At 35.4% G+C, this 21,336-nt stretch overlaps 5 protein-coding genes, 1 non-coding gene and 1 pseudogene across 11 annotated transcripts; 4 read left to right on the top strand and 3 right to left on the bottom strand.

Moving 5' to 3' along the window:
• Positions 1-7,921: 7,921 nt before the first annotated feature.
• LOC104776640 (carbohydrate-binding X8 domain-containing protein) lies at positions 7,922-9,611 on the bottom strand. Its single transcript, XM_010500738.3, has 4 exons — positions 9,245-9,611; positions 8,894-9,133; positions 8,770-8,797; positions 7,922-8,532 (listed from the first exon to the last, which is right to left on the bottom strand). The coding sequence occupies exons 1-4, from the start codon at positions 9,294-9,296 to the stop codon at positions 8,241-8,243; spliced, it is 612 nt and encodes a 203-aa protein (XP_010499040.1). The 5' UTR covers positions 9,297-9,611; the 3' UTR covers positions 7,922-8,240.
• Positions 9,612-11,326: 1,715 nt separating this feature from the next.
• LOC109124550 (pentatricopeptide repeat-containing protein At1g26460, mitochondrial) lies at positions 11,327-14,378 on the top strand. Of its 2 annotated transcripts, none has more exons than XM_010500736.3 (6): positions 11,327-12,153; positions 12,452-12,674; positions 12,765-13,247; positions 13,457-13,663; positions 13,754-13,891; positions 13,994-14,378. In XM_010500736.3, exons 1-6 carry the CDS (start codon positions 11,513-11,515, stop codon positions 14,186-14,188), a joined length of 1,887 nt encoding a protein of 628 aa, XP_010499038.2. In that variant the 5' UTR covers positions 11,327-11,512; the 3' UTR covers positions 14,189-14,378. The 2 variants fall into 2 exon arrangements, with proteins under 2 accessions (XP_010499038.2, XP_087358185.1); XM_087502059.1 differs by having other exon boundaries at positions 11,349-12,153; positions 12,765-13,253; positions 13,463-13,663.
• Positions 14,379-14,444: 66 nt separating this feature from the next.
• LOC104776637 (uncharacterized) lies at positions 14,445-15,635 on the top strand. Its single transcript, XM_010500735.3, has 5 exons — positions 14,445-14,667; positions 14,766-14,838; positions 15,016-15,067; positions 15,166-15,235; positions 15,343-15,635. The coding sequence occupies exons 1-5, from the start codon at positions 14,551-14,553 to the stop codon at positions 15,427-15,429; spliced, it is 399 nt and encodes a 132-aa protein (XP_010499037.1). The 5' UTR covers positions 14,445-14,550; the 3' UTR covers positions 15,430-15,635.
• A 90-nt stretch (positions 15,636-15,725) lies between these two features.
• On the bottom strand, positions 15,726-17,502 carry LOC104776636 (14-3-3-like protein GF14 iota). The gene is made up of 7 exons (XM_010500732.2): positions 17,199-17,502; positions 16,797-17,103; positions 16,612-16,699; positions 16,420-16,529; positions 16,188-16,336; positions 16,046-16,110; positions 15,726-15,962 (listed from the first exon to the last, which is right to left on the bottom strand). Exons 1-7 carry the CDS (start codon positions 17,278-17,280, stop codon positions 15,957-15,959), a joined length of 807 nt encoding a protein of 268 aa, XP_010499034.1. The 5' UTR covers positions 17,281-17,502; the 3' UTR covers positions 15,726-15,956.
• A 113-nt stretch (positions 17,503-17,615) lies between these two features.
• TRNAA-UGC (transfer RNA alanine (anticodon UGC)) lies at positions 17,616-17,688 on the top strand. The gene has a single exon. It is a non-coding gene; the product is annotated as a tRNA-Ala (tRNA).
• On the top strand, positions 17,687-19,345 carry LOC104776631 (putative pentatricopeptide repeat-containing protein At1g26500 pseudogene; annotated as a pseudogene). The gene has a single exon (XR_015591193.1). The product of XR_015591193.1 is annotated as a putative pentatricopeptide repeat-containing protein At1g26500 pseudogene (transcript).
• Positions 19,248-21,261, bottom strand: LOC104776632 (DUF724 domain-containing protein 6-like). 4 transcript variants are annotated; one of them, XM_087502237.1, is made up of 5 exons: positions 20,996-21,234; positions 20,826-20,907; positions 20,608-20,732; positions 20,272-20,493; positions 19,248-19,710 (listed from the first exon to the last, which is right to left on the bottom strand). In XM_087502237.1, exons 1-4 carry the CDS (start codon positions 21,182-21,184, stop codon positions 20,272-20,274), a joined length of 618 nt encoding a protein of 205 aa, XP_087358363.1. In that variant the 5' UTR covers positions 21,185-21,234; the 3' UTR covers positions 19,248-19,710. The 4 variants fall into 4 exon arrangements, with proteins under 4 accessions (XP_087358363.1, XP_087358372.1, XP_010499032.1 ...); XM_087502246.1 differs by lacking the exon at positions 19,248-19,710 and adding an exon at positions 20,067-20,159 and having other exon boundaries at positions 20,996-21,259; XM_010500730.3 differs by lacking the exon at positions 19,248-19,710 and having other exon boundaries at positions 20,067-20,493; positions 20,996-21,261.
• Positions 21,262-21,336: the final 75 nt, after the last annotated feature.

Genomic DNA, 21,336 nt, shown 5'->3' with positions numbered 1-21,336 from the left:
TTTAAATCACTCATAACTAGTAGCTTGTTCTTTTTCTTGATGAGTTGCTCCCTATAGATCTTAATGAAGTTCTTCCTAAAAATCATAAGGGCATATATTTTCATTTGGGGTCTCTTTTTGAGACATTCTCATTAAAAATAAATCAAAATTAAAAAATATATAATTTTAAAACTATAGTGTTTGGAATCTGTTTCTTATTTAATTTGAGAGACCCTCTCGAGATATTAATCTCATACACATGTCATAGTAGAATTGATTTAATATTTCCTTTTATAAACCAAATACTCTGAGTTATAATATAATTAAATATTATATATGTTAATTTTTTTTTGATTTTATAAAATAAAATTATCTATATACCAAGCTCCATAATTATATATTAATATTATTTTTTAATTAGTATAGTAAAGGTTAATATGTTATTATAAAAATATAAAATTAACTATTTTCCAACATTTTGATATTTAGATAAAATAATATGCAAATCTTTGTCATTCTTTTTTTACAAAATTTATAATTTGATTTAAATATACTTGGAATTTGGATAAAATAATTTTTAACTTTAGTCATTTGTTTTTTTAAAAAAATATAATGCAACCAAATTGTATTTGATATGTTTAAAAGATTAAAGAAAATAATTTAATATAAACTCTTTATTAAATATATGGATGAGATCACTCGCTCTATGGACTATGGGTATCTCACCAATGGAGGTATTATTATAATTTCAGTTTCTTCCGTTAAGTACAAAATATAGTAGTATTATATTGGTGAGAGGCAGGGCTCAAAGAAGAGTTAACAAACAAATACCACATAATTAATGTCTCACATTAGCACCCAGGATGACATAGATTCATACAAGTGAGATTCAATAGATTCAAAAAATAAACCGCAATCTACATGCCTCCTGGATAAATGACCACTGTTTTCCCGGTGGAGCTTGGTTGCTTAGACACCATTTAGGCGACGTGTTATTTCACTCTAGGCATGCTTTTCTTCCGACGGTAAATCGCATTACAGCAAAATTGCAACGTATTCTTTGGTGTCTTGAAAGTCTCCGGGAACTAAGCATTATATCTTGTGAGATTTGGGCAGATAGTAGAGCGGTGGCAAAAGCTCTAACTAGACCTTTATAGTGGCCTAAGTATAGATCAGTTCTTCACAGAATATTTCAGGTGGTACAACAAATGCAGGATGTTTCCTTCCATCTAGCTGACCAAAAGGCTAATAGAGTGGCTCGTGCGATAGCGGGGAGTGTAACACGTGATGGTCGCTTTAACTCGTACCTAGCTCTGGGAGGACCGAGCAGTGGCGGAGCTAGAAATTCAATTCATCAGGGTCAAAATATAATTTAAGAGGTCAATTGTGTTATTAATTTTTTTATAGGGGTCAATTCTGCTATTTTATCAGAGTCAATTTGATTTTTTTCCTAAAAATTCAACTAAATTTAAAATTTCACCAGGGTCAATTGATCCACGTGCTTCTACCTTAGCTCCGCCCATGGACCGAGGGATAACCTAGCTTAATCAGGGTTCTTTTAGCGTACGTATGGTTGCTTAATCTGTTATAGCTGACCAAAAGGCTACGTGTGAACCCCAATTTTAATGAATTACAGACGATAAAAAAAAAAATAAAAAAAAAATTAGCAAATATCATTTAACAACAACCTCGGTCTGCAACGGTTCAGCATTACCGGTCAAATATTATTTCCCAATAATATACAAAATCAATAACCATGACTTAATTTATCGAACCAACCGAACCCAATATCTCCAAATAAATTAACAAGATTTAGCTTAATAAATAATCAAACAAAAAAAAATTCATAACACCACAAGTCAACCCACCATCATATGCTCCCGGTTTAATACCAATTCCTAAACCAGCCACATTAATCAACTCACAAACCAATTCACGTGACCACGTATTACGTTCCGGTTCAATAATCCCAAATCGCACAAGACCATAATTTCAATTCTTCTTCACGATAACCACTAAGCACCACAGTCCATTTTATAATTCAGTTTAATAAACAACTCCAATAAACCTCACGTTCCCACTTCCTACAAAGCCAAGCTTGGTTTTATCGCTTTAATAGCTAAACAACACATCGACAATAGTGAACTTCACCGTTTACCTTTCTTAGCATTTACACTCGGACGGATCTGCTCCACGATTCAAGCAACGTAGAAGGCTCGGCAACACAGGATGTGAGCGCTCAAGTTCACGGTGGTTTTCAGTGCTCATGGATCAACAATGAAACAACAACAACAACAAATCATAAGACAAAGCTAGAAACTTTCTGCGCAAGTTACAAAACAATCTAGGGTTTCCTTACCCATAACGGCCTCGACGATGACTACGGCTGCTCCGTTGACAGCGGCTGACATCCCCGATGAAACACGGTGCTTGAATGACCAATGGTGATGATCGACGGTGACAAGCGAGAACGACGAGCCGCACGCTTCTCCTCCACGAGACTCACTATAACAACGGCGAGGACCACGGCTTGATACCTTAGCAAGGGCGACTGCAACACAATCTTATCATCTTATCAACTTAGGGTTTAGGTTTGCGTTTCTATTTTACGGCTGAAGAAATGAATACATCCACGATTACACAAACGACATGGTCTTTGTCGTTTAACGTAATGGACACTTTAGTGGGCTTGAAAAGAAACAAATTGGCCCAATTCCCAATGATAAAACGGATTCTTTACTAACAGTAAATTTTTTTCTGCTCAAGTCACTTAGCTTGATGGCAGATTGTGTACATGTTTTCTTAAGCGACTTAGGGTATGTCCATCAAAGAATTTAAACAAAGTATTTTAAAGCATAGTTTATTCTTAATTTTGAAAAAAAAATGAAATTAAGAACTTTTTAAAAAACTTTCATATTTGATGAGTCAATTGAAAGTTGTTAAATTTGAGGTTCTTCAAATAGATATTTTTATTGTAAATTATTATGGTATTTTGTTTAAATTTATAAGACTTGTATACTTTTAAAAAACTTAAAAATATTGTATTTTATAAAAGTTTAGACAAACATTACATAAAAGCCTGCCTTTTACATTAATTCAGGAGAAAGGTCCTTACTTTTTGAAGGTCTCATGCAGACATATGAGAAGAAAGCTCTAGATTTCTTGTATAGGAAGCAACCGGTAAATGCTCCATTGCATAGTTTATGGAAGCTTATCTTATGTTTAGGTTGATACCAATTATATGTTGTGTTTGGGAAAGGTATCTATATGAGCCATAGCCAGAGTCTAAAGGATGTTACTAAAAAAAAACTGTTGTTTAACATCATTTATTTTAAATATTTACATCAGATTTAAATGATGTAAAAATAAACTGATACTAATTTAAATTGGTTATGACAAATGATGTTAATTAATTGTGTCAGTTTTGTAAATGATTTCAAAATTTGATATCGTTTATAGATTATCGAGACTAATAAAATAATTTTCGTTTTAGTAATACAAAAATTGAATTAAATATTAGTGTCAATTGAATTAAGTGATTCTAGTTATTGAATCATTTACAAAAAATGTAAAATATTTATATCAATTACAAATATTTTATGTTAAAATAAGGATTAATTTTCATAAATGATTATAATAATTGTATCACTTACATAATCAATAACAATAATAAAAATAATATTGTATAAAATGAAATTAGAAAAAAAACTTAAATTTCATAAAATAAAAAACGAATACATTGCTTAAAAGTTAAAACTAAATCCCAAAACCTATATACAAAGTAAAACAAGTAACTTGAAGAATCAGTAATGCAACCTTAACCTTACTTCAGTCTCCATCCATGGGATTCGATTTATAGTATGTGTCCGTGTTTTGTATTGAATTTCGTGAGCGGTGCTGGTCTTGCAGAATGGATCTGGACATTGATCCTAAAACAAAACCAAAGATTTTAATCCAATAGAATATAGAAAAAAAATTTCCCCAAAATTTATAGAGCTAATTTACCTTTACAAAGAGAAAGCCATCATGTACTGATCACCGACCTTTAATGTGCCTTGGAAAACTTCTTTCGTCTTCTATTCCTTTGTGTATGTTTCTCATCTAATTGTTCCAAAGTTAACACTGAGAAGAAGTTTTTACTAAATAAAATAAAATGGTAGCGAAGGAAACGGAAGTGATAAGATTTGGAAAGATTTGTATTTGATTTAACTAATTTGGAGAATATATAAAAAAAGATATTGACTTTGAATGGCAAATAGATTCTACTATAGTTTTTGGATTTTGTTTTTCAAAAACTAATTTTTTCTCCATTCAAGATTTTACATTAAATAGATTTCCTAAAAAATAGGAAAACTAGTTTTTAGCTTTTCTTTACAAATATTAACAAAAACTAGAATCCACATAATTACAGATTTTAGGGAAAACTTACGATTCTTTTTATTTTTTTATGTTTCTTTATGTAATTATTTTAAAAATAACTTTCTTACAAAAAACTAAAATCTCAAAAATCAAAAACCAAAAACTAAAAACCAAAATCTATAATCTAAAAACCATTTAAAAACCATCTTCCATTCATGGCCATTATGTTTCCAAAAATATTTAATCGGGAAGGATGGTTACAAATGAAAAAAAAAACAAAAAAAAAAACAAAAAGAAAAAATGGGTCAGTTATTAAAAAAAGTGATGTAAAATTCAAAAAAAGTTAGCATCATACAAAAGAAGTGATACGAAAACTATGTATTAGCGTTACTTTTATAGAAGCTTGCAAGTATATATTTTCAAGTTAATTCAAATTATTTGTATAAGTTATGTACTATAATGAAATAAAATAGAGTTGCATATAATTAATAATTAAAAACTAATATACATGTCGATTATTGATATAATCAAAATTAGTTTTTTCATGATCGACTTTTACGTTACCTTCTGTTTTTAAAAAAAATCTATCTATTAATTAAAAATATTAATATTATTTGTTTTAACACCAGTTTTTATTGATGTTAATTTTGTATCATTTAAAAAAGTGATCTTACCAAAAATTAATAGACACATCAAGTCTCTAAATGATGCAAATTTAAATTTTATATCAATTATATAAAAGTGATATAAACTAATAAAAATTGAATCAATTTTATTTAACCGATGTCAGACTAGTTAACTATAACATCAGTTAATACAATTGATGCAAAAATCCAGTTGCCGCTGTCTCCTCATATTCTGTCTCGACACACAATACAAAAAAAGAGTATATTGTATAAGCATCAATTGTAGTGTGTGTCGAAACAAAATCTGAAGAGACAGCAGCCACAACCCTCAATTTTTTGTGTTAAGTATATAGTATGCCTTTGACAAATTTTTTTATGTGGTTAATTGTTTTGTTGAATGGAAAAATTTTACTTCTCTTGTGTCTACAAATCAGGGATGAGTTCGAAGAGGAATATGAGAAGGACCTATGGAGAACATTAGTGAATTTGTGAGTGTGATCTGATATGACATTTTAAAAACTTCACCTATGAGCTTTATAGCTTGATATTGTATCTAGATTTTTTTAAAATTGATGATAGATGAAAGAGTTGTCTGCAGCGTGGACTACTAATTAAGACGGATTATGTACGTACTGTAATTATCATTATTAGTTTTTATCTAGTCTAGGAGCCTAGAATTGCTATGTTTTTTGACATGCGGTTTTCGTGATAATATAAAGACAAAGCTCCTTATGTGGATGAAGCTAACATGATTATGTTAGAGTATGAAAAGAGTGCAATAGCCCACTACAAGAAGATGCTGGTAATCGGTCAAATTTATGTTTGATTATATTTAGTGTATGTTTATTATGCTAATCAAGTGTTTTTGTTTTCAGGAGGACATGACTCAAGAAAAGCCTGAGGTTTCCGAGTTAAGTCATTTTACCAACAACAGAAATTTGAGCAATATGAACCGATTATTACCGATTTGTATCAGAATTTGCAACAACACTTATTTGAAGAAAGACATTTGAGATAATAACATAATTTTAGTAAATTTGTTCAAAAATGGTACCATTCTAACAATATATTCCATTCGTCATCATTAGCTTGTATAGTTTGTATATATATCCATTCAAAATTCAGGACAAATACAAATCACTTACAATCCACTTGTCAATTAAAAAATAAGACATAAACAAAATTTTAAATCACACATAACAAGTAGCTTGTTCTTTTTCTTGATGAGTTGCTCCTTATAGATCTTAATGAAGTCCTTCCTAACAATCATAAGGGCATATATTTTCATTTGGGGTCTCTTTTTGAGAAATTCTCATTAAAAATATATCAAAATTAAAAACATATATAATTTTAAAACTATAGTGTTTGGAATCGTTTCTCATTTGATTTGAGAGACCCTCTAGAGATATCTATCTCATACACATGTCATAGTAGAATTGATTTAATATTTCCTTTTATAAACCAAATACACTATGAGTTATAATATAACTGAAATAGTATAAATGTTAATATTTTTGATTTTATAAAATAAAACTATCTATACACCAAGCTCTGTAATTATATTAATATTATTTTAATTAGATTAGGTTGATATGTTATTATAAAAATATAGAATTAACTATTTTCCAACATTTTGATATTTAGATAAAATAATATGCAAATATTTGTCATTCTTTTTTACAAAATTTCTAATGTGATTTAAATATACTTGGAATTTGGATAAAATAATTTTTAACTTTAGTCATTTGTTTTTTTAAATATAATGTAACTAAAATGTATTTGATATGTTTAAAGATATGAAGAAAATAATTTAATATAAACTCTTTATTAAATTATGGATGAGATACTCTATATATGGACTATGGGTATCTCACCAATGGAGGTATTATTATAATTTCAGTTTCTTCAATAAAGTACAAAATATAGTAGTATTATATTGGTGAGAGGCAATGCTCAAAGAAGAGTGTTGACTGTCAACAAACAAATATCATAGAATTTTGTCTCACTTTAGCACCCAGGATGCCATAGGTTCATACAAGTGAGATTCAATAGATTCAAAAAATAAACGGCTTTAAACCTAAATATTTATTAAAAATAAACCATAACCATAATGCAAAAAAAAAGAAAATAACACCCGAATCTCTTTATTAGAAACTTTTTTTTGACTGGAGTCGGCTTTGGGCCCGAAGGCGGTTCTAGGTTCCCATAATACCATAAATGCATCATCTTGGTCATCCTTCAAGGACTCGCTACCTTATTTCCAGTTTTTGCAGCTTCGAGAGCTAATATTTCTGCAATCACTCGCTTCTCTTGTTCCTTTAATAAGATTGAAAAACCATCCATGTAAACCTTTGATTAGTTTTAAAGCGGTGAATACAAGAAGCAAATCGAGAACACGCACCACAAACTTCTTCTTTCCCTTGGAGTTGTTGCAGAATCAGACGGGGTGGCCATGATCACGCATGCGTTTTCTAAACACCAGTCTCAAGTAAGAATTCGAGCGCAAAAACTGACAACTAGAAAATTCGGACGAAACAATGGTCTTAAAAGGAAATACCAAATATATAAGTAGGTCAATCGGCGGTAAATAAATTAATAATTCGGTTCGGTTCACTTTCATTACAAACTATATGTTCGAATGTTGATGTATTTTTTTCTAAAATTTACTACGTTTTTACTTTAATTTATTACACATCTATGATCTATTATAAACCCTATATGGAGACAAAGGAAACTCGCCAATGTTCTTTAGAGAAGATGATAAATAAGATAAGAATGAAGTAGCATTCCAATAGAAAAAAAAAATATAAATTTGAAGATAGTATCCGAAATTTTGAAATATAAATCTTATTACTATTAGAAAGTCATGAAAAAAAAAAAATCTTCCTAGATTTAGTTGTAAATTCAGTTGTCAAATTTTGGTTATTTAATTAATTAGGAAATATTGTCATAGTAAATTAGCAAACGTCATTTTATTATTTTCGTGATGTTGAAATCGACAATGACACATGGGACGCATCACTAAGACACTAACGATAGGTAATAAAAAGAATACAAACCAAAGAGCATTCTGGATTTACAAAAGAAAGCAAGAAAAGCTCTTGATTAAGGTTTTCTATAAACCAAATTAAAATACTATAGAAGAAAGAGAGAGAGAGAGTCACAACCCTACAAAGATTAAAAGGTGGGCAAAGAAAGAGACGCTCTAACTTGGCTTTAATATCTCATATAACAAATGAGCGTCCATGTCATGATGATCATCCGAGATGATTTCACCTAAACCTTCAAAGCCACGGCAGCGATGGTAGCTAGTAAGATGATCGTCGTGGTTCGGACGGAGAGCTCTTCTCCACCGTTGGGATCACCGCCACCTAAACCGCTGGTGCTGCTTGCCGGTCCCATAGTATTTCCAGGAAATGCTAACGAAGACGAAGTCGGCCTATCATTGGTAGGTGTGCTGGTTGTTGAATTGCCGGTGGAGTTGCCTGTGGTTGGATTTGTAATGCCTGGAGTTCCGGCGGTTGAATTACCGGTGGATGTATTTCCGGTTGTGGGGGTTCCGTTGGAGCTGCAAAAGAATGTTCTCTTATAAACACACTTGAATCATCATCACAATCTCTAAAAATGTTTTAAAAATTTGGTAAATACGTAGTATACTAATACACAAGTTATTGAACTAATCAACGACTAGAATAATCAGAGAGCTCATTACTGATGTAAAGAAAACACTAAGCAAACGATCAAGAATTATAAAAAAAAAAAACTAATCTAAGCTATAAGGCAGGCAAGGTGAAGTGAAACATACCTGGAACTAGATAAACAGCTTGAAGTAGCTGCAAGAACAGAGTAAAGAAAGAATCAGCAAAAATATTTATACACATTTGAGATGAAAAGAAGTTGTGGTTTCAATTAATGGAAGATATATTTACTGGAAGGAGGAGAAGTGGAGATGACGGCGGCGCCGTTAAAGTCACAGGTGGCGCCGGTTGGAGCTTTCTTCTGGTAGTAGCTGTTAACGGCGACGTCACAATGGTTCTTGATGGTGTTTGGTTGATAACAAGCTCCGGTCGTCTGAATCTGAGTACAGTCAGCACCTCCTCCGCACGCGAAGTCTATCACCTTCTGAAGTTCCGGCTCGCTCGCGTCCTTGCATACACAAACCGCCGCATCTAGTACAGAACAGACATATCGGATCAGAATAGACAAAAGATAGAAGATTTGTTAAAGATTAGCATTACAAGGTACACGAAACCAAGAGGGTATATAAATTAGAAGCTTACTTGAATAGGTAAACATGAAAGAGAGAAGAAACAGAGGAAGGAAAACCGCCATGAAAACTAAAAACTGATCGAACTAGTTTAACCCTAACAGTACCACAAATGTGAGTTTGCGTGTTTGTTTGTGTGTGTGAGAGAGAGAGAGAGAGAGAGATCTTGATACGATGGTGGAGCTTAATGTTTATGATATTTCTCGGGTACTAATAGGCAGTATACCCTCGAGCCTAAGTTAAGAAAAGTTCTGATAATAATGTGTGATGACTTGTAAATGTTTGATTTTGAGTACTCAAAGCAATGTGGGTCTGGAGAGAAACAAACAGAGAAGGTGGAAAGCATGCTTGTCGTCTAGTCAATGTGTGATTGGTCGGTTGACGCACATAATATCGTAGTGGGACTTTATGTGAGGAAAACTAGCTTTGTTATTTACTAATTTGTCACCTCAATTTACGTACATCTGATGCATTCTCTTTACTTTTTTTTTCTAGGATTTAGATAGAGTGCAGCTTTCCCCAAAGACAACAAAAGATGCATCATGCATGCACACGTTTGCAAAGTAAAAACTGTTGTAAATGTTATTAAACATTATAAGATATAAACTATAAAAGATATGTTTAAAGTTATAAAGTAGTTTGATTTCTGAAGCACTAACCGATGAAAAGTAATGGAGAAAAACAGGAAAAAGAACACAACAATTGGAAATAGTATTACTCTTTGGCAAAAACTTAAGTGTTAAGTACTTTTCTAAGGCAAAGCGGCTAAGCGAGGGATCCATGTGCAGGGAAAAACTTTGCATCCGTATTACAACACGTGTGATTGTGTCACAAGTCACAAAGTCGCACTAATCATCCGAGAATTCAAATTGTTGACGATAAGACGACCAAAATTAGCTATAAACGTTACCTCTAACGTACGGAATTAATGACCTTTTTTTTTGGCAATCATTTATTTTTAAACTTTAGACCGGTAATTTGAAGAGTATTTTTAGTAAATATAAGTTCAAACATAAATACAAGTTACGGTAAATACACTTTAAATTAAAGTATGAAAAATATAAGAAATTAAAGTATAAATACAATTTTAAATTAAAAATAACCTTGTCATTGAAAAGAATTAAACGAAAGGTTCAACGCCTTCCATGTCCACATCTTGGGTTGTGGCCGCGTGGTGTCGATTTGGTTAGAGACGCATGATGATGAATTGATGATATATAAATTTATAATGTTGACATGGTTGGTGAATTTCGTTCACGTCATAGATATAATGATATATGCTTGTATGCTAGATTCAGTGGACAAAAAAAATGACATCTTTCGTATGAGAGTTTTTTTTTGTTGTAAAATGTGAATTTCATTAAAATGAAAGCTCTGTAGTGAAAGGTCTATCCCCTCTGATTTCGTATGAGAGTTATGCATGTAAAGTTCAATAAAAGTTTTTTTTTTTCGTTCTGCCGTCTGCGTGATATATAAAAAAGGTTATAAAGTCTAAACACATATTGTATTGTACATATCATACATGCACCATGAAATGAGATTCCGTTGAGAGATATCATGCGGAAGAACGATACGTCACAACTCGACTATGGGATTTTCGCTTGTTCTCTCAAATTCCTACGGTCAATCTTTTTCACTGTTCGTGATACGTTGTTAACTAAGAATCACATTTCTAGCTTCTCTTTCACTCTGAAGATAGAGTCCACCTCTTAATATAGCCGATGAAGTGCCTTTGTTGAACCGAGAAATCCACGAATAATGTGCTGCACAGAGAGCAAACTTCCCTTAATTCTCATCATTCCTATTCAAATGAACCTTTCATGCTGCGTATGAAACTCATCACCAACCATTAGTGAAAGATTATCTCGCAACACTTTCCATTAAAAGTTAAATTTGACAATGAAATATACATCCTCAACTTATGAAAAATCAAGCATTTAAAAATTAAAAACAACATAACAAATCAATGTCACAAATCAAATGTCACAATATTATTACGTGTGTGTTTTGAGAAAAAGGTGTGGGCTGTATATATTAATGGGCCGGGCATTATACTAAAAGGCCTAAACATGTTCCGAGAGTCAAAAGACAACTCCTGAAAAAATGACATCATCTTTGTGGGATAATCTCTGAAATGCCACTGATGTCATCGAGGAACAGATCGTCACGACCGGGAAACTCACTCATCTGAACTCAGAAAACCCTAAAACACACACAGATAAACCCCTTTTTCCCCCAGAGCTCAAAAAAAGAAAGAAAAAAAGAACAGATCTTTCCAACAATGGCGTCTCATCTCTTTACCCGATCCCGTTTCTCTCTCCTCAAAACCCTTAAACCCAATCCTACTTCAACCATCAGAGCCATTTCCGGTACACCATTCCTCTCTCAAGATCCTCAGCTCGCAACCGAAACAACAACAGATCACGAAACACCAAACCACCAATCAAACTCAACCCCTCTTCCACCTAACCCAGCAACGGGGAGCCCTCTTTACCAAGAGAATTGGCGTAACCCGATCCCGAACACTCCTTCCTTCAACCAGTCTCTCGTTCCATTAGGATTTCTAAACCAGGCCCCTGCTGCTCGAATCAGAGCTCTCTCCGAGACGCTTGACATGATCTCTCTTCTGAACATGTTTGCTGATTGGACCGCCTCGCAGCGTTGGTCCGATATGAAACAGCTTTTCGAGTTTTGGGTTCGATCGCTTGACAAGAATGGGAAGCCGAACAAGCCTGATGTTAACCTATACAATCATTACCTTCGTGCTAATTTGATGATGGGTGCTTCGGCTGCAGACATGCTCGATCTTGTTGCGCCAATGGAAGAGTTCTCTGTTGCTCCCAATACTGCGTCTTATAATCTTGTCTTGAAGGCTATGTACCAGTCTAGAGAGACCGATGCTGCCATGAAGCTACTTGAACGGTTAGATCCTCTGACTTTGATAAAGACTAGTACTTTATTTTCAGAAATGAGCACTGCTGTTGATATTACTGTCGAGTTAGTGAGTGAGATTTGTTACCTATTATGTTATATATTGTTGTTTCTATGCGGAGATAGCTTAGAACTAGTGCAAAAGATCAGAAATTTACATGATTGAACAACGGTAGTAGGTTCTGATACCAAAGGGTTATCTCTGATAGCTGTCACTGATATTGGTGTAATGCTAATGTTGATTTTTTTTTGAATAAGAATGTATCATGACTTGATGTAATTACGTCAGGATGCTCCTGTTGGGGAAGGAGTCTCTTCCGGATGATGAATCATATGATTTGGTTATTGGAATGCATTTTGGATCTGGGAAGAATGACGAAGCCATGAAAATTATGGACTTGGCACTCAAATCTGGTTATATGTTATCCACCACAGTCTTTACTGAATGTGTCCGTAGTTGTGTAGCCAGAGGTAGGACAGATACACTGGTCTCCATCATCGAAAGGTGCAAGGTAAAGACGAGTTTTTTTGTTATCTTTGGTCTGTCATCTGAAGCTTTTGCCGTCCCCTTTTATTAATTATATATTATCCTTATTGCGTAGGCTGTTGATCGGAACAAGTCCCTTTGCCCTAGCTGGATACTGTGTAATTATATTGCAGAAGTTGCAATTCAAGAGGATAATAGCAAGTTAGCATTTTATGCGTTTGAGTTTATGTTCAAGTGGATCACTAGAGGCGAAATGGCTAGGCCCTCGGTTATTCTTTCTGTTGATGAAGGGTTGGTAGTAGCTGGTCTTGCAACTGCTGCTAGGACTTGTAGTTCATCTTTAGTGGAAGGATCATGGACGATTCTGAAACAGAGTCTGCGTGGGAGGAAGGCAGCTAACCCTGCATCTTACATTGCAAAGATAAATGCCTATGCATCGTTGGGGAATCTGCAAAAAGCTTTCACTACACTTCATGAACTTGAATCCGCTTATGCAGACTCTGAAAAAGAAGTTGTGGAGGAAATGCTTTCACCTTTTACATCCTTATACCCGCTAGTTGTCGCGTGCTCTAAGAAAGGTTTTGAGACTTTGGATGAGGTATACCTCGACTCTTTCTAAGGGTAATTATTCTACATATTCTCAGTTATCTTCGTAACAAGAAGTAATTTAGGGTCATTGCATTTAATTAATAGAACCTGTTTATCGAAGTCGAGCATCATGTTCATGCATTTTCTGAATGGTTTGGGACTAAGCAGATATAATGTTTAGCTTATCTGACCTTGCACTGTGTCACATAATCCCACCAGGTATACTTCCAGTTGGAAAGTTTGAGTAAAGGTGATACTCCATATAAGTCTGTTGCTGCTCTAAACTGTATAATTCTTGGCTGCGCAAACACATGGGATCTGGATCGTGCTTATCAGACGTTTGAGGCAATAAGTGCTTCCTTTGGACTGACTCCTAATATCGATTCATACAATGCGTTACTATATGCATTTGGAAAAGTCAAGAAGGTAGTGTTTCGATTTCAACTCACTCTCTAGTATTATCTTTTCATGAATGAACAATTAGGCCTAACGACTCTAGCCTGTTTTGCCTTGCAGACTTTTGAGGCCACCAATGTATTCGAGCATCTGGTTAGCATAGGTGTTAAACCTGATTCCAGGACGTATTCACTGCTGGTTGATGCTCATCTCATTAACCGGGATCCCAAATCAGCTCTGACAGTCGTTGATGACATGGTAAACAAGACATAACAAACAAAATCTAACCACACTATGAGATAATGATGTGTGTTTTGCTTACTTGGCCCTGAGAAACTAATACATGTTACAATTATACAGATCAAGGCTGGATTTGAACCCTCCAGGGAGACATTGAAAAAGCTCAGAAGGCGATGTGTGAGGGAAATGGACCATGAAAACAATGATCAAGTGGAGGAATTGGCCAAGAAGTTTCAGATCAGGATGGGAACAGAGAACCGCAGGAACATGCTGTTCAACATTGACTACTCCAGGGGCCGAGCACTAAACAACTGAAATCCAAAATGAATCTCTCTCTATATATAATAAGAGTGTTTCTCTCTCTCATATCAGCATTTTTATACTTTTATGGTATCCTCAAATTTGTTTATTTAAACCAAAATTTCCCATTAACTAAATTAGGATTCACATTTGTATTATTTTTAGAGTTTAATGTTACTACTTCCGGTGGATGTCCACGTCAGCATATATGTTGTCAAAATGAATTCACAAAAACAAGGCCTTGAAGATTGAAGATGGGCCGGCCTAGATAAGAGATCCAACAAGCTCTGCTGTATGATACTACTATACACACAAACAGCATTTGAGAAGCTTCCACCGGATTTTTGGGATCAAAGCCACGAAACCCTAAAAAAAAAATGGGTGGAAGAACGGACGAAAGTGGCGGAGGGAAAGCAAAAGAGGAAGAGCAAGACGGCATGTCCGTACACTCTCCCTGCAAAGCTTTACCTTCCTCCGCCTCCTCTCTCTCCAAGGTCAGTCATCTCTCTCTTCTTTCTCTCCACCACCATTTTATTCATTATACGCTCTGAGGTTTTTTAAAGGTTCCTCTTTTATTGGATTGCTTCTACAGGAGCAGTCAGAGGTTGAATTAGAGCTGAAGTTATTAGAAGCTCTTGAAATCTATCCTCCTGTTAAACTCAAAGGCAAGTTTCACAATTCAAATCTTGATCCTTTTTGCTACTTTTCTTTCATGGTAGTGATCAGAAACCGTAGTAATAACCCTTTAACAAAAAGGCTAATCATTTCAATGTCTCTTGTTCTTGGACATTGATCAGTTCTTTGATTTCTACTAATGGGATTATCTATGATGGTGTGTGCAGGGATACATCGCCACTTTGTTCTTTATGGTCTGATGGAGTATCTCGGAAGAAGGTTTGGTTTTTTTACAGAGTCTGTTTCATACTTTCAATCAAATGAAGCCCTGATCCTTATTGATTTGAGTCTTTCTATCGAACTATTCCTGTCCATAGCTTTGACCGACAGTTCACAGCGGATGAGGTTCTTCAGCTACTTGATCGTTTCTACAACATCGACATGCTGGTGAGTAATAAGCATGATTAGAGTGTCTCATAGCTGTAGGTTTTCACTTCATGGCTTTGTTTGGAGTTGTGCTAATGGTTTTAATCTGTTACCTCTGTGGGTTTCAGAAATCAGACGATGAGGACATGGACATTCTGAATCATGAAGAAGATTTTACCTTGCCTCAGAGTTTCTTTGATAAGGAAGAACCATGACAGAGCAAGAAGAAGAGATTTTTGTTTCATTTATCTTCTTCTCCCATCTTTTTGTATATGGTTAGGTTTGTCCTCAGCTCTTATGCTAAGGTTTTTATTCTTCTTCTGAATACTGCAGTTTGAATGTCCATAAAACCATCATCAATAATGATCATTACTCTGTCCCAAGAGTTTAATAAATCTTAACAAGCTTTTTGTTTTGCGGACTTCTGTGTTTGTTTGTTCAGTTGGCTAATCTTTAGTATATACACTTGATTGATCTGTATATTGGAAATGTTTAACGGCAGAAGCATATCTGATCAAATCATAATATAATTGCATACCATAAAATATTGATGACATGAAAATTGACGACAAAATTAAGAAGAAAAGAAATACAAAAAAAAAAAAAAAAGAAACATTGTAGGATTGAATTCAATTGTCTCTGATCCCATCTTCCTGATGAAACCAAGCTATGGAATTTAAAGGAATTTGCCTCCCCCTTCTGGGCATTGAATCTAATCTCATTCAACTTCCAAGCCCTTTGATCAGTTCTGAAACAAACAAACAACCAAAACAACATTGAGCTTTTGACCCCAGAAGGACAATTCATACACTTCATTTTAAGGTGAGTTACCTCAGTGGCGTCGGCAGGTTTAGCCTGTTCTTGCTTGGGTTCGTCAGTCTTGATGTTGTCTTCTCCTGAAAACATAACAAAATCATTGCTTAAGCTCAAACATTTCGAGACATCATGTGTGTTGTGTGACTTTCAGACAGACCTCCATCTTCAGGAAGATCAGAAGTCCAGAGGGTGAGGTTGTCTCTGAGGAGCTGCATGATCAAAGTGCTGTCCTTGTACGACTCCTCGCTTAGAGTATCTAACTCCGCAATCGCCTCATCGAAGGCTTGCTTAGCCAAATGGCAAGCTCTGCAACATTTTTCTATAAACCATATCACAACAAAGTTGACACTTGATTGTATATGTATTTAATTGATGTTCTAGATTGAGACCTTTCAGGAGAGTTCATGATCTCATAGTAGAAAACAGAGAAGTTAAGAGCAAGGCCAAGACGAATCGGATGGGTCGAAGGAAGCTCAGTGCTTGCAGCTTGTGTTGCAGCCTAATCAAGATAAATGCATCAGACAAAAATTCTCATAATATACAAGTGTCTGAGAGAAAAACATATTCAACATATGATATACCTCATAGCCTTTGAGCGACTGTTCAGCAGCTTCCTTCCTCTCTTGCTCGGTCTTAAACTCAGCCAAGTAACGGTAATAATCTCCTTTCCTACAAATTTCCAGATACAAAAATTTAGTTTCACTTGCAGATGATGATGATGAAGCAAGAAAGAAAGAAGAGTGCATGTTTTTGTAATGTTTATCACATCTTGTAGTAGAAGACGGTGGCTTCCCCTGAGGTAGCGTGAGGGATAAGATGCTGATCAATGATGTTGAGAATGTCTTGACAAATGTTGGCGAGCTCATCTTCTACCTTTTGGCGATAACCCTTGATGTGTTTCACGTTCGACTCATTGCCTTTGGACTCTTCCTTCTGCTCGATCGACGACATTATCCTCCACGAAGCTCTTCTCGCCCCGATCACGTTCTTGTAACCAACCGACAACAGATTCCTCTCTTCCACCGTCAGCTCGCTGTTCACTCTCGCCACTTTCTTCATCGTCTCCACCATCTCTGTCCATTATTACATTACATCAAACCCTCAATTTTTCCAGAGATATATGAATATAAAAAATCGACATAATACAAAAAAAAAGACATTTCGTTACCGTCGTATCGCTCGGCTTGCTCGGAGAGCTTAGCCATATAGACAAAAGTCTCTCTCTCTTTGTCGGATCCTGAAGATGACATTTTTTTCCAATGATCTTGATATCTCGGTTCGTTTTGTATTGTATTCCTAGGCGGAGATATATAGATAAATCAATACAAATAAAATTTGATTTCGGAAGAGATGGGGAGGGAAAGAGAGAAATATAAAAAGAGAGTACTGAAGATGATTCGCAAATGGCGGAAGAAGACTAAATCTCAACCTTGAGATCCCAAGCTCGCCTCTCTGTGTCTCCCGCAATTCCTGGGTTTTTCTTCGCTGTTCCTCCTAACTAACTTAACGACCTTTTTGCTTTCGTCACGACACCGTTTTGCCTTATTTCATATATATGCCTTTACTAGCGAATGTTTTCATCGGTGGGGATGTAGCTCAAATGGTAGAGCGCTCGCTTTGCATGCGAGAGGCACGGGGTTCGATCCCCCGCATCTCCATTTTTTTTTCATTCCTTTTTTTTTACACACGCAAAATTCACCCTAGTTTAGGTTTTAGTCCAATCTATTTCTTCTACATTCGCCGGAAAACATTATGGCTATCGCCGTCGTTTCTTCTCGGAGGATGATGATAAACATCAGAAACCCAATTCGACGATTCTTCACCGAGTTAACTCAACCGAGTTCCATCACACCGATAAACCAAGACCATCTCCTCCGAGTCTGTACAATCCTCTACCAGCAACAACACTCTCCTGATTCACGTCTCGTCACGAAGCTCTCCTCCACGAAATTTCAACTAACTCACGAGTTCTTCCTCCAAGTCTGCAACAATTTCCCACTCTCGTGGCGTCCGGTACACCGTTTCTTCCTCTATTCTCAAACCCACCACCCTGATTTCTCACACACCTCCACCACCTCTAACAAGATGCTCGGAATCATCGGGAAATCGAGAAACATGGATCTTTTCTGGGAATTAGCTCAAGAGACTGGAGAAAGTGGATTGGTTAACGATAAGACGTTTCGGATCGTGTTGAAAACGCTTGCTTCTGCTCGTGAGTTGAATAAATGTGTAAGCTTTTTCCATCTGATGAACGGGTTTGGTTATTTGTATAACGTGGGAACGATGAACAGGGGAGTGGAGACTCTGTGTAAAGAGAAGCTTGTTGAAGAAGCTAAGTTTGTTGTTAATAAGCTGAAGGAGTTTATCAAACCTGATGAGGTTACTTATAGGACGATGATACAAGGGTTTTGTGATGTTGGTGATTTGATTGAAGCTGCTAAGCTTTGGAATTTGATGATGGATGAAGGGTTTGAGGTTGATGTTGAAGCTGGTAAAAAGATTATGGAGACTTTTTTGAAGCAAAACCAGTTCGATGAAGCTTCTAAGGTCTTTTACGTGATGGTTTCCAAGAGAGGTGGTGATTTGGATGTGTCTTTCTACAGGGTTATGATTGGTTGGTTGTGTAACAATGGTAGGATTGATCTGGCACTTAAGTTGTTGGAGGAAATGCGTGAGAGAGGTGTTCAGGTGGATAACTTAACTTGGGGGGATATCATTTATGGTCTATTGGTTAAACGAAGGGTTGCAGAGGCGTATAAGATGGTGGAAGGGATTGAGAATCCGGATATAAGTATCTATCATGCGTTGATTAAAGGGAATGTGGAGATTAAACGTGCAAGCGAGGCGACTGAAGTTTTCAGGAAGATGATACAGAGAGGGTGCGAGCCGATAATGCATACGTATCTTATGTTGCTGCAAGGACATTTGGGGAGAAGAGGAAGGAAAGGACCAGACCCGTTAGTGAATTTCGATACGATATTCGTTGGAGGTATGATCAAGGCAGGGAAACGGTTGGAAGCAACGAAGTATGTTGAGAGAACGTTGAAGAGAGGGCTTGAAGTTCCTAGATTTGATTACAGCAAGTTCTTGCAATGTTATTCTAATGAGGAAGGTGTTGTTATGTTTGAAGAGATGTCCAAGAAACTTAGAGAAGTGAGCTTGTTTGATTTGGCTGATATATTCCAGAGGTATGGAGAGAAGATGAGTACAAGAGAGAGAAGGAGAGATAGATAAATTTATGAAGTCATATATACATACGCAATATTCTGATATTGTAAATACAAATTTGAAGTTTCTTGTTTGTTTGGAAACCAATGGTTGTCTCAAACAAGCAGACAAAGAGAGAAAATGTTAAAACTGATTTTAGAAAGGAATGGTGATAAAACTAACAAATCAACGAAAGTAAACATTTGTAAAAGATCTCAGAAAAAGTAACTTACATCTACTTCATTGTAAAGGACTTAATGAAATAAATTTACACGTGAAGGAATCCTTGTTGAGTAACCGGGCTTATCATCCCCATATATTCATGTAGAGGTGATAAACAACACGTTTGATAAATGCGTTGTCTCTGCTACGTCTCTTGCGTTCTGTTCTGTAATTGCATCGATGAAAAAGTTGAAGATGCCGACTGCAGCAGAGAGTCTGTTACGTTCTCGCCAAATGGAGTAAATGGTGGTCTGAGAGAGGAGACGAAGAACGTATAACCATATCAAGGGAGTTGAATCTTTGTGAGCACAGACTTTGCAAAGTTAATCAATTGACCAGTCTCGTGACAACTTTTCGATTATAAGCTTGCAGTCTAACAATCACGAAGCAAAGACATCTCTTGCAAAGAGTAAAACGCATAAAAAATAAAAGAGAGGAAAGTTATGTTTATGTATGTAAGTAATGTAACCAATATCAAGACATTATATATATATATATATATATATATATATATATATATATATATATATATAACATCGACTAACACTAACAGAAACGAAAAATCAACAACTTGAATAACACTAGAATCTTAAGGAATTTAAAAGAATTGATTATAAAAGTACTTTTAATCCAATAACGGTCTGCAACTTTGGCTAGCAACAAGACTTTCCACATAAGAGGATCATAAACTCTGTTTCTTCTGCATTGATTTAAACAAATGTGGCACTAGATGTAAAAACGTTATTTCTTTTTAATTCAAACTGAACATTTTATTCAAAACAAAAATAACACTGGAATTGAACTTCATATACCTAGGGAGCCAACACATTCGTTTTAGACTCCAGCTTATGTTTCAGCAACAAAATCACACAGTCTTTCTCGTCCAGTACTTTTTCCGTTGTGTCAGCAAAGGTCTTAAATGCGTCTCTCACCTCCGCAAATTTTACCTTAAATGCGTCCAACTCCCCCAGCAATTCATTTTCCGGTTTATTTCTTTCCAATTTTTGCCTTTTTCCTCTGCTATCCCCAGGCATCTGCATTCATTCCAAAATAAATAAGAATCATAATTCATAAGGCAAAGATAATAAGCACCATCTAGTGAAAGCAAGAATGGTTTGGTTATGTATCAAACGACCAACTAGCTTTACCTCCTGTTGAGTTGAACTATTTTCCAAACCATTCTGATTCTTTCTTTCAGTTTCAGCCTCTATTTGTTTCAAGGGTGTTGCCGTTATGATCAGGGACGGGGTCACAACTGAAACAGATTCTTTTGCTGGGAAAACAATGACATCTGACATTACATATCATTATATATATATGTGTGATGCAGAAATTAAACACAGAAAGTTAAGGAAGATCAAATTACCTATTGATGTTAAAACTGGAGGAGTTTTATCACTCATCATCATGACAGCATCAGCTCCCTTCTTTCCTGAATCTCCAGTGGCCTATTACCATGTAACACAATTTATGTGAAACAACAAATCAAAGACATGAGGAAAACAGACAACACTAGTTAATTAGTGTCTAACATACAGTGACTGTCATGCCGATGTCCTCAGGATTCTGGGAATTTCTTAGATGCTCTGTGGCCACTTTAGGAGTCAATGCACCTTCGAACCCTTTCTCTTCAGGACTGACTTCAACTCCACAATCCTTCATTATCGTCGTCGTCGTCGTTTGCTGCTCCATCTCCGGAAAAGCAAAAATACACTCTTGAGACATTTAGGTAGATAGATAGAGAGAGAGAGAGAGAGAGAGAGAGAGAGAGTTGTAATCACCAAAAGTGGTCGAGAGTATATAATAAAATGAGAAGAGAGGCTCGGTTTTTATAGCAACCACATTTACTACGTGAGCAATAATGACAATGGCATGAG

This window comes from Camelina sativa, chromosome 3 (assembly GCF_030686135.1).
Source record: "Camelina sativa cultivar CO46 ecotype springtype chromosome 3, ASM3068613v1".
NCBI classification, from domain to species: Eukaryota; Viridiplantae; Streptophyta; class Magnoliopsida; order Brassicales; family Brassicaceae; genus Camelina; species Camelina sativa.
This window is presented reverse-complemented; position numbering and strand designations above follow the sequence as displayed.

Excerpts from the sequence above, each read along its gene's own strand:
- LOC104776640 (XM_010500738.3), bottom strand. The coding sequence starts at position 9,296 with ATGGCGGTTTTCCTTCCTCTGTTTCTTCTCTCTTTCATGTTTACCTAT. Across the intron at positions 8,798-8,893 it reads CTCCACTTCTCCTCCTTCCA|CTACTTCAAGCTGTTTATCT; the intron begins GTAAATATATCT and ends CTGTTCTTGCAG. Across the intron at positions 8,533-8,769 it reads AGCTGTTTATCTAGTTCCAG|CTCCAACGGAACCCCCACAA; the intron begins GTATGTTTCACT and ends ATTCTTTTGCAG.
- LOC109124550 (XM_010500736.3), top strand. The coding sequence starts at position 11,513 with ATGGCGTCTCATCTCTTTACCCGATCCCGTTTCTCTCTCCTCAAAACC. Across the intron at positions 12,675-12,764 it reads CCATCATCGAAAGGTGCAAG|GCTGTTGATCGGAACAAGTC; the intron begins GTAAAGACGAGT and ends CTTATTGCGTAG. Across the intron at positions 13,892-13,993 it reads TGACAGTCGTTGATGACATG|ATCAAGGCTGGATTTGAACC; the intron begins GTAAACAAGACA and ends ACAATTATACAG.
- LOC104776637 (XM_010500735.3), top strand. The coding sequence starts at position 14,551 with ATGGGTGGAAGAACGGACGAAAGTGGCGGAGGGAAAGCAAAAGAGGAA. Across the intron at positions 15,068-15,165 it reads ATGGAGTATCTCGGAAGAAG|CTTTGACCGACAGTTCACAG; the intron begins GTTTGGTTTTTT and ends TCCTGTCCATAG. Across the intron at positions 15,236-15,342 it reads TCTACAACATCGACATGCTG|AAATCAGACGATGAGGACAT; the intron begins GTGAGTAATAAG and ends TGTGGGTTTCAG.
- LOC104776636 (XM_010500732.2), bottom strand. The coding sequence starts at position 17,280 with ATGTCATCTTCAGGATCCGACAAAGAGAGAGAGACTTTTGTCTATATG. Across the intron at positions 16,530-16,611 it reads AGTCGCTCAAAGGCTATGAG|GCTGCAACACAAGCTGCAAG; the intron begins GTATATCATATG and ends TATCTTGATTAG. Across the intron at positions 16,337-16,419 it reads ATCATGAACTCTCCTGAAAG|AGCTTGCCATTTGGCTAAGC; the intron begins GTCTCAATCTAG and ends AAAATGTTGCAG.
- LOC104776632 (XM_019243656.2), bottom strand. The coding sequence starts at position 21,184 with ATGTCTCAAGAGTGTATTTTTGCTTTTCCGGAGATGGAGCAGCAAACG. Across the intron at positions 20,908-20,995 it reads ACATCGGCATGACAGTCACT|GCCACTGGAGATTCAGGAAA; the intron begins GTATGTTAGACA and ends ACATGGTAATAG. Across the intron at positions 20,751-20,825 it reads TCCAGTTTTAACATCAATAG|ATGTCATTGTTTTCCCAGCA; the intron begins GTAATTTGATCT and ends ATGTAATGTCAG.